Below are 13,044 nucleotides of genomic sequence, written 5' to 3' on the forward strand. Positions count from 1 at the left end.
CGTCATGTGTGAAATGGTGCTAGAGGAAAGCCCCAGAACTTAACAGGCTAGCGAGAGGCTTGCTCATCGTAATTTCCGTGGGACCAGCACATGCTGGCGAACCTGCCAGGACGAGGTGCTCTTCAGCGAGCTCCCAGAGCCAGCTGCTTATTGCCGCCTGCGTAACGTTTGACCCTTGGGGTGTATTTTCAGCACGTTGAAAGCAGCAGTTGTTGTGAGAAGTGCTGCAGAATGCCCTCATTTTTGGGTTTCATTCTGGTTTCCATAATGGAAAGAATCGCCTGCCCGTCTCGTGTTTCATAGTGGTTTTATTTCCAGCTACTATTTGGTCTAGGCTAGGTTAGATTAACTTAATGCGCATTGTACGTGTGCGTGCGTGTGCCCAGAGACTAGAGCTGACTTCACAAAAGCAGACCACATGTCCTGAGTTTGCTTACAGGACATCATCCTGTCCTGAGCTGCCGGTAGCTCCGTGACGGGCTGTAACAGTGGGTAGTATTGCTTGCAAGAAAGGTGATTTACCCCAAGATGTAGAGTTCATTGCACCCAGGTACTCTGTCCATCCCCACGAGAAGCGACCTGGGTGGTTACTGGGGGCCATAGCTCAGGTAGAAGTGTTCCTCAGCATTTTCCTGCTGCCTTGTTCTTTCCCTTCCACACGTACAATTTCCGCTGTGATGCAGCGTGGGCACAGGTCAGCCGGCGAAGGAGAAGGGAGGAGTTTATATAGCAGAGGCACCGAGTAACCATGGCCGTGAAGTTGTCAAGCAGTGCATGGCTACCACTTGCAATCCAGCCTGGCTTCAGGTACCGCGCGTGGTTTGTACCGAAGCGTGAAGGTGGGAAGGAGCAGGAACTGTTTGCTCCGCGGCTCTCAGGAGGAGTGAGTTTGCATTGCTGGGAACGGTACATTTTACGCCAAATGAAAAGGAGGTATGAGCGGGGGCTGTGCAGTTTCCCCTCTGTCTCTTTCCTCCTGGTTTTCCCAAGCCTGTTCCTGAAGGGGAGACTTTTCTAGGGAGGAGGAGTGGCCCCGTTCCCATGGCCGATGGACCTGCTCTGAAAGGTGCCACGTCGTGATTCGAGCTTTGTGGCTGCGGAGCTACACAAACGCTCGCAGTGTCCTTCCTAGCAGATGAAAACCACCCATCCAGCAGCGAATTACACTCTCATTTACAGTTTTGATGTCTGAGCAGCAAAGATTTTGTTGATATAAGTGACGTCAACAGTCTGAGCAACAGGAACTGTGCAGCAGCAAGACTGCAGCTGAGTTGAGGTGGGTGTTGTGGGTACACCCAGCTTTGCTCACAGACAGCCCCTCTCCTCACCTGCCTCTCTGGGTTGTTCCCCAGACAAACCTTCTGAATATCCTGCCAAGGGTGGGGAAGGAATGGGTCATTTCCAGGTCTGAGTACCTCACTGAGGTTGGTACTCAGATGTGCAAAGGACTATTCTGGTTTCCTTTGTAAGGCGTTAACTCTCCAGTGTGGCGATGCCTTTCCAGAGCCCAGGGAGTTGCATCCCTCTGTTGTGTCAAATTGGGTCTGGAATCAGACACCTTCAGCTCTAATTTATCCGACCGTTGGCAAATGAAACCATGAACTGTAGATTCAGCCATACCCGAGCTAGGTAACTCCTGAGAGGAGTTATGCCAGGCCTGGACTTGGCATCTCTTTGGGTTGATTTCACACAGGCTTGCTGTTAGGGGTCCATTAAGCTCAGTTCTTGCCTGACGCAGCAGTTTAAAGCAGCAGTGAATTCGGGCAGTGACAGAGTCACTAGGGTTGGAAAAGGCCTAGAAGACCATCCGGTCCCACCATCAACCCCATATGGCCGCACCCACGAGTCCTTGCGGTAAAGGTTTTAGCTGAGTTTGGTAACGAACGCGGAGGTATGAGGTGTTGGGAATCTGCAGTTACACTGATTTGCTGCTGACAGTGATTCCCATGGTGTGAAGTCGGGTAAGTAGCACACTGACCGCGTCCTGGAACACGGAATGGCTGAGGCCGTTTGGAAAAGGCGCGCTGGTGGGAACCAGACGCAGTGCTCATTTGGGCTGGGAATTACTCTTACAACGATCAGTGTAGATTTGTCAGCAAGGAAAGCGTTAAGATGGCAGCATTGTTGCTAGCTTACTGCTGGGTACAGGCACCCGTTTGCAGAGGAGTTTTCAGTTAAAAAACCTGCGTGTCATTTCCTGCATACCCGCGGGGAGATACCTGAACATCCCGGGACCAATATGAACACTGGCTGTGTTGTAACTATTCGCATTTTATACCCATAGGGAATGCTAAAATGGTGTGTCAAGCAATTACTGGTACCAGATCTTGCCAGGCGGAGTAGTTATCTCAGCCACTGGAGGTACAGTAATTCTAAGAACTGTGGCCTGGAAACGAGTAGCACGAGCCCTAGGCCTGCTCTTCCCGTGAAACACAATTCCACTTGACCAACCAAGGTTTATGTTCTTCCCGCAGTCATGAATCACCAGCACCAAATCGCAACCAGCCCAGCCATGGCGCAGCAGAGCCGCTCCCTCCAGGCCCTGCAGCCAGGGCTCTTGAACTTGCCCAGCGCTCTGACCGCGCAGCAGCAGCAGAAGTTGAGGCTCCAGAGAATCCAGATGGAGAGGGAGCGGATCAGAATGCGTCAGGAGGAGTTACTGCGACAGGTAACACCAAGGATACCCTTTCATTTTGTTCATGAGCCTTTAGTTCCATGCATCCAGGTTTTTACCAGGTGCAGTTGGAAGCTCTGTTACTTTATGTCAAGATTAACCCTTGTTTTGAGTAAGGGTAAAAAAGCTGATATAAACAGAACGTTTCATTCTGCCGAGGAGGAAGGAGCAGCAGAGACAGCGTGTGATGGGCTGACCCCAACCCCCATTCACCGTCCCCCTACACTGCTGGGGGGGAGGAGGGAGAGAAATGGGGAGCAAAGCTGAGCCCGGGAAGAAGGGAGGGGTGGGGGAAGAGGTTTTACGATCTGGTTTTGTCTCTCATCACCCTACTCTTTTGATTTGTAATGAATTATGTTGATTTTTCTTCCCCATATTGGGTCTGTTTTGCCCGTGACCGTAACTGGTGAGCGACCCCTCCCTGTCCTGGTCTCGAACCACCAGCCTTTCCCTGTATTTCCTCCTCCCACCGGGGGAAGAGTGAGCGAGCGGCTGCGTGGTGCTGAGTTGCCGATGGGCCTAAGCCATGACAACACACTCGAAGTTAAGCAAGTGCTCAGTGCTCTCGCTGAACAGAAGTGAAAGGGAGACATGTTTCCCCCAGAGGTCCTGTATTTTTTGGCCTGCTTGTGTCAAGGGCTAGTTTTGACTTCTGTGGTTTAAACCTGAGTCTGGAAACTGTGCAGACACAGACGTCTTGTGTCCGTGTTCGGTTTCATTATCCTTACATTACGGTACATCACCTGTGTGTGCAGAGCTGAGCTCAGGGTGGGGGCACACCTTCCCCTTCACTCTCAAGAGCTCAGAGCATGATAGAGATGGGTGTGGGAAGAGAGCGGGGTATCTGGTATGAGCTTAGTCACAGTTGGCACCGTGCTGGCAGCGCCTTTGGCTATTTTTACTCTCTTTGGCTCTGTTTGTCAGGGCAAGAGCACATTAAGCTTCAGAACACTTGTGCCATTACCCCAGGCTGGTTTCCCTGCTGGTTTCCCACCGGTGTTTTATGGTGACATTAATGCACGCATGCACTCCGCAGCTGAGCTGGGCCGTCAAGCCTCCAACCGTGCCCGGCACCGCCCGCACCATGGCGCCCGAGCTCGGCGCTGCTACGGCTGGGCAGTACCACTGTCGGTACCGCACTCGTCAGAGCTGCTGTGGCTCCCAGGGAGCGACGCACTTCCCACCTGAGGAAAGCAAGATGCAAACCCCATCCCTCTCAACAGAACTCCCTCCCAGTAACCTGAGCCCCCCGAGCCCTGGCAGCTGAGAAGGATGTGACAAATCCCTCTGGAGCCATCAGCGTTTCTCCTGCCCTCGCCCTGCCCTGCTTGTGCTGTCCTTGTGCAACCACCGACGGGAAACACGCTGAGCGAGTGTGCACCCTGCGGGTAGCGCCTGCAAGGAGATGCAGGCGGGTGGGGTGAGGGGGAGGCATTTTTGGTGGGTCCCAGACCTGCTTTCAGCCCAGCAGCAGCTGCTGGCTGCCCACAGCCATTCCTGGCACAGCTGCTGGGGGGGAGCCGCACACGCAGCGGGCAGGAATATGCGGTTCTGGAAGCATTCCACCGAGGGAATGTTTCCTTCTTTGCCCTCCTCTTTGTCTACTGGTGAAGCCCCCGGAGCTGCAGGCTGAGTGCACGCAAGGGCAGCCCTCTGGGGGCCCCGACGACAGCTTCCGGTTCAGCGTTCCCATCCTCAGTCTCTCATTCTGCCGAGAGTTACTTTCCGTTCTTACGGGGTGGGTTTTGTCAGCTTTCCCAAGGAAAAGGGAGGATCTGCTCGCTGCGCAAGAGCTTCTGGGAGAGGGAAGTAGTTAGCGGTGGCAGCAGCAGGTTGGACAGGGACCCATCCCGGGGGTTTTGAACATCCAGAGCAGGTGACTCCGCAAGCGCTCTGGGCAGCCCGTTCCCATGCTTGGCACCCTCAGAGCAAGGAGGTTCTTCCTCACACTAAGGACTCTATCCTTGGATCGGTGGAGGCTTTTCAGCTCACAAATTGCCTTGCTTTGCCAGGCCTGTGTAAGTCACATAGTAGATAAACGTTCCTGGAATGGGCTGCTGGCCCTGTGCAGGAGCGGTAAGGCCAGTGCCCCAGGACGCACGGACGCTTGGCAGCGCTCCTGTTCTCCTGTTTGTGGAAGGCAGTTCTGTGAAAAACCTCCGAGCTTAACAAAAATCCGCTTCCAGTGGCTGACTGCTCACCTTACCGGCCGTAGGGCAGGCAGCCTGCTGCACAGCAGCACTGTGATCTCTGAGCGCTTGGTCTGCGTAGTCTATTCCGAGCTCCTTCCGCAAAGGAAATCGCCAGGGAATGGAGAGTAAGAGGCACAGGTTGCCAGTGTTTCAGGTCTGTCGCCCCGCAGTATAACACAGAAGAACCGTTGGGTCTTGCTGGGGGCAGGGACCGCCTGTGCCCCTTCTGTACAGAGCGGGCACGGTTGCAGCAAGGCCAGCAGGCCTGTGGCTGCCGCTGAAGGAGAACGGGTTTCGGCTTGGCCTGGGTAAGCTCGCCCTTGGCGCCTGCTCGGGTGTCTGGCCCACAGCAAAACCTGCGTGGGTGTCGCTGGGCTCCTGGTGGCTGTCCCGAGGGCGGTCGTAGCAGCTCACTGACGTGGCACCGGCACTGCGTCGGCAGAGAGTTCTTCTGGTGGAACGTGGAACAAGGAGAGGTTCGACCTGACTTGCCAGGCCCGCTCAGTGCAGCGAGACCACGTTTGCAGCGGAGGGTTTGCGCATCGCCCCTGGGCTCTTGGCACTCACAAGACACGCTGGCACTGGCGGTCGAGTGGCTCGCTCCGCGTTAGATAAACCTCCTCTTGGAACGTGGGTTGGTCTGGGAGGAGCGTCCTTGCAGCACAGCCCCTGTGTCCGTATCGACCTACGTTACGTAGCGGTGCAGTTCTGGCTGGTTGGTGTGCGGTGGAGCAAGCAGGCAGCAGTAGATGTAGGAAGTGCTCTGCTCTTTCCAGTGATGTTTATTTGGTCATTTTTCGAGTCAGCGTGTAAGGGAGTGAAAACTGTAAGGAAATTATTGCCTATTTCTGTGCATTTCAGTGTGAGAGGAGGAACATTTGTTTCATGGGGGGTTAAAGATGTGAACTTCCCTGGTGAACTCCCCGTGCTTTTGGTAATGTCCTTTGATTTTATGTGCAGCTGCGTTTTGTGGTTAGTTTGAGGGTGAGAAATCTCAGCGAGTGCCTGTGTCTTGCTGGTTTGGGAAGCTGCCAGAGGAATCACGGACTTAAGGGAGGGGAGGTGTGTTGTGCTTCTGTAAGGAGCTCAGAGGAGGAAGGATGACACGAAGAATGAGAAAAGCCTCATGTTTCCTGTGATCATTTAGTTAAATGTGTTCCATAAAAAAGGGGTTTATCTCTCTCTGTGTTTAAAAACAATTCCATGGAACTGTACAGACTTCTCAGTGTTGTTTGGAAACCTTCCCTTGCCTCATTCGTACACATCTCTTGTCTTAAATCCAGCACTGCTGCATGGCTGTGGAAAGCCATGGGCTGTTCCAAGCCTTTCTGAGCCGTAGAATTCACCAGTCTCAAAAGCAAGCTGCCTTTGGTAGCAGAGTCAGAACAATTATGTCAAATTAATTACTTGGAACTTCAGGCTGTCAGTGCGTCGCTACCTGTTTTGGAAACACGAGGCACTGTACACCGTCCCTGCTAGGCATCTGACATTTTTAATGACAGAGTTTCAAAACTCTTGCTGCGAATCCACCTACTAATTGTCAACAAACACACCCTGAACTAATGGCCTTTCTTCTCCTCAGGCACGTGATTCTCCGCGACTGCCTTCGGCACTGCTCTCTGGCAGAACAGTTGCTTGTTCGCCCTCGTCACCTCTGCTTCATCGGTACTACCCACTTCTCAGCTTTAGCATTTTTCCGGGCAGCGTGTTTTGGTTCAGTTTCTCTCTTCCACGAGAAGGGAGCTTGGCAAGCTCTCCCCGCACCCCGCCGCGTGCCCACGCACACTCCCCAACAAGCTGAGACACTGGTTGGTACCGTATGGTCGTTGGAAGGTGCCGGATACAGAAAAGGTTATCCACCAGCTCCTACGGGCGAGAGTTGTCCAGGCTTAGCTTGGCACCGTGCAGTTGTACTGAGGCGTGTCAGTCCGAACTGAACACAAACAGCGTGGCAGCTGGCAAGCAATTACCAAGAAGATTGTCCCAGAGGGAAAAGCCAGGTTTTGTACAGAAAGCTGCTGTGTGCACATGGCCAGTCTGGGGTTCGTCGAGCCACAGGACGGTTGAGGTTGGAACCAGAGATTGTCTGGCCCAACGGCCCGGCCCAGTGCAAGTTCGGCTACAGCAGGTTGCTCAGGGCTGCAGCCGGGCGGGTTTGGAGCATCTCCAAGTCTCCATGCAGATGCCACAGCCTCCTTGGGAAACCCTTTCCAATGCTCCATTGCCCCTGCAGTAGAAAGAGGGATATTGGGGCAGTATTTCCAGTGCAGTAACACGTGCAGAGATGCAAAGAGAAAGCATTTCCATCAAACCAGGATTAGTCACAGTACTCCGGAAGAGGCAGATAGTGGATCCTGAACAGGATGCTAAGCTATCAGCAATAGCATTCAATGTCTAGAAATAATAGCAACCAGAATGATAGCCCACACGTGTTTTCCCTGTTGGCAAACCAGGGGAAAGGCACTTTTCTTCCCTTTTTTTCCTCTTCTGACCTTATCGTCGTTAGCGTGCAGAGATGCCCGGTGAGACTGGACAATGCACTGCCCAAGTATCAAAACCATGAGCTTCATTGCTGCACTGGACTTTAAAAACCCCCTAGCTAAGTATATCCTGCCTCATTTTCTCTGCCTGCCTTTTTTTCTCTCTTCCTTTCTCCTTCTGTATTTCTTCCCTTCTGGCTGACTTTTCTCTCTGTCCCTCTTGTTGTCTCTCCAGTATTAGCCTTGTCTGTGCTGCAGTTGCTGTTCTTAAATATAAAACAATACTTCGGGTATCTCCGTGCAGGCACAGTCTGCCCATTTCGTGAGGTTTGGGCATTTTCACAGACTTCAGCTGATCTAATGGTAAGGAGAAGCATCACTGTTACAACTGACACGTGGCAGATGCAGTGACAGGCAGCAGCTGTCACACGCAAGCGATTAAGAATCACTTGCTAAATCATTGCACCATCCAGTGTAAACCATTATTTATCAGTGGATGTGTTGATAATTTGATCAGAAAGGAAACACTGCGTTAGTGGGCACCAGTCTATGTTAATTCCCAGTGAAGATCTGTTATATTATTCATTAAGAGACCAGAACTGTCCTCCTCAGTGAAGAAAACAATTGAAATCATAGAAAAACAATATTCTAGCCTCAAAAACATGTTAATCTTTTCTGCGCTTAGGAGAATGACTGACTGAGCCAGTGGAGAGAAGGTTTCTGCTGGGATTCCAACGAAATATTTCCTCCGAAAAACCCTAGTGAGGTTGTGTAAACTGGGCAGAAAGCAGTTGGAAGGTCTGAGGGTGTGTTTGAACACTGCGTGGAGCCGGCCAACCTTCGCACAGACCTTGCACCACTAGATGTCAGGGTTGTTTCACAGGGGTGAGGCTGGCAGCGTGTTGAAAACAAGTTCCCTTTGGCTCCCACTGCTCCACTGCCACCCTAAAGACAGTGTCCACCTCACTGGGCGAGGTGTACAGCAGGCTCTGTCATCCCGTAGCCACTCGCATCGTTTCTGCGCCTGGCTTCCATCTCTTTTGCACCACTTTTAACAGAGCGGTTTCCCTTTGGGTAAGCTGTTTGCAGCAGAGCCGTGGGCGATTACATTCGAGCCCGTAGGTTCTATTCTTGCTGCTCCAGCTCGCAGCGAACGTGGGCTCCGTGAACAGCAAGCGGGGGCTGTAATGTGAGGGTTAATGGCTCTCGCAGGCACGCGAGGACCTGCAGCTGGAGTAGCTGCCCTGTGCCGCACAGGCGGGCACCCAGAAGCCGGCGGTCGTGTGTGGGCCCGTCGGTGGTCCACGACGAGGGGACGCACGAGGTGTCCGAAGTGACAGTGTGATGCTGTGGGGATTATCTCTGCGGCCAGCAAGGCTGCAGGGGTGCAGCCCTTCTGCGGGCGGTTGTGCTTGCCCAGGCCTGCCCCTCGCTGGATGGTCACCCACGTGAAGCCATTGGGGTGAGCGCTCGTGGCCTGCCTCGCGCAGGAGCGGGCCGGTTCCAACCGGCAGGTGCTCTGGGGGTCATGGTGCTGATGGGCTCCGTGTGCCCAGCACCTCTGCCGGTGGCGGGGCTGCGGGACCGGCCCCCGCTGTGGTGGGAGCTGTGTGGTGGGGCTGCGGTGGTGCCAAAGGACGCTGTCTGCCGCATTGCGATGTTCGCGCTGACGTGAACCGTCATCGGTTACCTCGCTTAGAATGACGCTCCTGAGCAAGGGGATGCGTATGTACCACGTGTGCAGTTGTCGCGAGGCTGCGGTACCCCCGAGGGGCTGGAATAACCCCGCTGTTCCTGGTTTGCCGTTTCAGGAAGCTGCTCTGTGCAGACAACTGCCCATGGACTCGGAGAGCATGGCCCCGGTTCCGACTGCGTCTGCCATGACACAAGACATGAGGCCTGTTACAAATAACGGATCCGATCCCTTCTTGAACAGGCAAGTTCGTCTCCTCTTCCTTAGGCAGTTGTTCTCCCGCCTCCTCCACACTCCCAGAGCTGAATTTCTGAATTTGAGTGGCCTCTCTGGAGCTGCTCTGTATTTAGGCTGCTGTGACCTGCCCGCCTCGGTGGGCAGCAGCTGAGTGATGCGTAGTGGCTCAGTACGTAACCAGTCACTGACCCACGGAGCTGTCTCTGTCAGACACCACTGTCAGGGACTGCGGCTACAACCTGTTTGCTGAGACTTTTTGGTGTTTTCAACTCGTAGCGGGCCGTACCACTCCCGGGAGCAGAGTACGGACAGTGGCTTGGGACTGGGATGCTACAGTATACCGACGACACCTGAAGACTTCCTCGGCAACGTAGATGAGATGGATACAGGTAGAGTGCTCTGACTTACCGTGAAGTGTAACGATACGAATAACGTTGTGTTGTAATCTGTAGTGTTTGATAATGGCACAACTCAACAGTCACGTCGCGCTTTCCTGTGCGAGAGAACAGACTGAGACTGGAGGGGGAGACACCTAAAGGCACTTATGCCTCGACACTCTACCTGAGATCCAGTTTCTACCCTTTCACCTTAGACTGATATTAAATAAAATAAACCAAAGTTGGAAAACATGAGCCGTAATTGAGGCTTCACGCCACAGTCCAAGGTAGGAGGAGTAAAAATCCGCTCTGGGGTTACATTCTCGATCCCCGTGTTCTCACTCTGGGAAGTTGGTCTCCTCAGCAGGGCTCTCACACCGGCAGAGTTGGATTTAGTATGTAGCTAGCAGCATGTGTCCAGCTAGTTTAGGTTTTGGGGTGTATTTACTCTTGCATCGGTCCTTGTGGTGTTTAAAATACTGAAATAAATTACTTGGAAACCAACAAGTTTTTTTCCAGACAGTGACATTTTCAGCCCTTTCTCGCGCTCTTGCGAAGTCACCGGAAGCTGTAGATGACGCGAAGGGTGAAAGGTTTCTCTGCTGAAGATTTGCATGTTTGTTTCACAGTGGTTTAGGAAAGAAGTCCTGTGATGCTGCAGAGCTGAACTGCTGGAACCCACTCGTTCAGTTACGCCCCCGCACAGCACCCAGCCGTTACAGAATGTGTAGAGGACAGGAGTGCTCACAAGGGCTTATGGGAAGGGGGAGGTGTCTAGTTCTCATGCCAGTTGTGGTGTTTTAGATCACCCACAAGCAGAGATTGGGATTTCAAAAGTTCTTCTTTGCTTTTCTAGGAGAATCACTGGCACCCACTGCAATGAACATAAATCCACAGCAAACACGCTTCCCTGATTTCCTCGACTGTCTTCCAGGAACAAACGTTGATCTCGGGACTCTGGAGTCAGAAGACTTGATCCCTATTCTCAACGACGTGGAGTCCGTACTCAACAAGAACGAGCCCTTCCTTACCTGGCTGTAATCACTCGGTGCTGATTCGGCCGACGATGCAATTCAGGGTTTCTTTTTCCTCTTGAGATAAAGGTAGAATATCTGAAAGTGCTCAAGAGACACAGCTTACCGCCTTAGTGACTTTTGTGGCATCATTGTTCTGGTCAGTTTAATCTCTGCCTGGATTTGATTGACACTAACTTAACTATAAAATAGGTATATAGACATAAAAACACATATATGCACATATACTTTCTCTTTAAAAAGCCCACTACTTCACACTTCTGTAATCGGCTTTCCCTGCTCCGGCCAGGCGGAAATGTTGGCTGTAAGGAGGGAGGGTGGGTGCTGCCTGGGCAGGTCTCCGGTCTCCTACGCCGCCGTTACCATCGCAGACCCTTCGCGGGTCGCGTGTTCGGAACGCACAGCGTCAGACCCGGAGAGCGGCTTATTGCTGGGCTTGTGCCAAGAGTAGCAGCAGCTTTTCTTACGCCGTCGTTTCGTTCTTAGTAAAAGTGCTGTATGGAGTAGAGATGAAACCTGGTCTGTAGCAGCCCTAACAGCTTGCCTTACATGTTTGTAAAGGCACAAACAGTACTGTCGCAGGCTCTTTTGTCAGTATATTGCTGTATAGTTTTTGGAAAATGAGTACTTCCGACCCAAAAGTGCCAGAATTGTTGAGCAACATTTTTACACTGCAGTATTGGTGCAAACCAAACCAGGCTGGTACTGACTGCTGCCTTTTTAAACAAAGCAATGTAGTATAAGCAAGCATTTTTTTAAAAAGTCCTAGATTTTTATGTTTCTTACATTAAGCACTACAGTTTTGTAACACACGAACAAACAGTTTTTTATATACAAATACCTTAAGTGCAAAAACGTGCTTTTAAAATCAGGTCTGGGGAACGTGGCACACCTGGTTAACATCCTTTGTCGTGGGGCACCCCCTTGCTCACACTGCTGGGAGTAAGGTGCTTCACCGGCAGCGTCCAAGCGCGTGTGTTGTGCTGGTGAAAGGGGACGGCTTGGTCAGGGCGGCGCTAAGGCAGCGTCACAGCTCCTCCGTGAAGTCGCGTAGTGCGCCGGGCGCTCGCTCCCCGCGGTCGCTGCGCAGGACACGGGCGTGTGCCCCGGCGTTCGACCTGCTGCCTGTGCTGCAAGCGCTCCTCGATCCCAGGCTTGGGACTGAGAAGGCATCAGCACCATGAACCTGGCAGTTAGTTCCCCGAAATGCAAATCAAGTCCTAAAATTCTGAAATATTTTGAAATGATGTTATTTATAACCTGTGAATTTAAGCTTTTTATAATGAAATTACACCTTTTTATGAAAGGCATTCAAACTTTTCCCTAGGCTTAATCCAGGCTGCATGGGGAGGGGAAGAGATGGAGCGTTGAGTGGAAACGTCTGTTTGCCAGGCCTAGTGACACCTCACAGGATCTTACCCCTGCAGCACAACACCCGTCCCTCAAGGCTTGTCCGTCTCTTGGGTGAAGGCAGGTGAGAAGGCCAGAGGGGAAGCGGTGGGGATGTGGAGCAGGTCTGGAAGATGAAGGGTCACCTAGCAAGCACAGGCGCGTGGCGGCAGGGAGGCGGCAGTCGGGGACGTGCAGGGAAGGACGCGCCAGCGTGCCGTGAGCAGCCTGCCCCGTCAGGCCTGAGCTGCTGGGTGTACATGCCTGCAGGAGGTGGCAGCTAAGGAGTAGACACCCCAGATTTTGAAAAGAGGTGGAAGGCAAAGACCTACAGTCGTGACGTCGTATTTCATAGGGAAAAGCAGCTCTGTTTGTGTCTGGTTTTTAATGGAAAATGAGGCGTGGCAGCGGAGGTGGGTCTGCGCAGGATGGAATTGCTGAGTGGGCGTTGTGTTTCGCCCTCTTGGAGGGGTAATTTGTTGGGTTTTTAGTCATTGTTGCTAACCCCAGCTGGTAAGACAGCCGAAACCCCTTTCCAGCGAACGGGACCGGGCAGGGCTGAGCAGTGCTGCTGCGATTCTGATCAGCTTCTCTCGGAGTTCTTCAGGTTGTCGGCCTGAACGAAAGAGAGAGGGTCCCGAGGCTTTGCTCGCTAGCGACGCGCTGACTGGGGTGAAAGAACCGGAGGTTTTGGCATCTGGCTGTGATGCCGGCTCGTCGGCACGGCAGGATTGGCCTGACTACACTGTTGGGGCGGGACGTGTCACCCTGGCTGCAGGCCGGAGCTCCAGCGCGGGTCAGCGGGTGCTGCTCACCCGAGGTTGTTAGAAAATGCGGTGTGTTGGGTTGCTGCGGGGCGTGTGCTGCCGCGAGTGGAAGTTCTGGCACAGTGAGAGTTGGGGCAGGCACCGGGAGCTCGGCCGGCGTGACGTGCCGAGCTGTGGGACTCTGCGTGACTCCCCCCGTGC

General features: G+C 53.0%; 1 protein-coding gene across 1 annotated transcript; it reads left to right on the forward strand.

Moving 5' to 3' along the window:
* Positions 1-2,474: 2,474 nt before the first annotated feature.
* WWTR1 (WW domain containing transcription regulator 1) lies at positions 2,475-10,694 on the forward strand (the record flags this gene model as incomplete). The annotated part of the gene is made up of 4 exons (XM_010151164.1): positions 2,475-2,668; positions 9,158-9,282; positions 9,553-9,665; positions 10,510-10,694. Coding segments are annotated over 4 exons (617 nt in total), but the record flags the coding sequence as incomplete, so codon positions are not given.
* Positions 10,695-13,044: the final 2,350 nt, after the last annotated feature.

Source organism: Eurypyga helias, unplaced genomic scaffold (assembly GCF_000690775.1).
Source record: "Eurypyga helias isolate BGI_N326 unplaced genomic scaffold, ASM69077v1 scaffold36084, whole genome shotgun sequence".
NCBI classification, from domain to species: Eukaryota; Metazoa; Chordata; class Aves; order Eurypygiformes; family Eurypygidae; genus Eurypyga; species Eurypyga helias.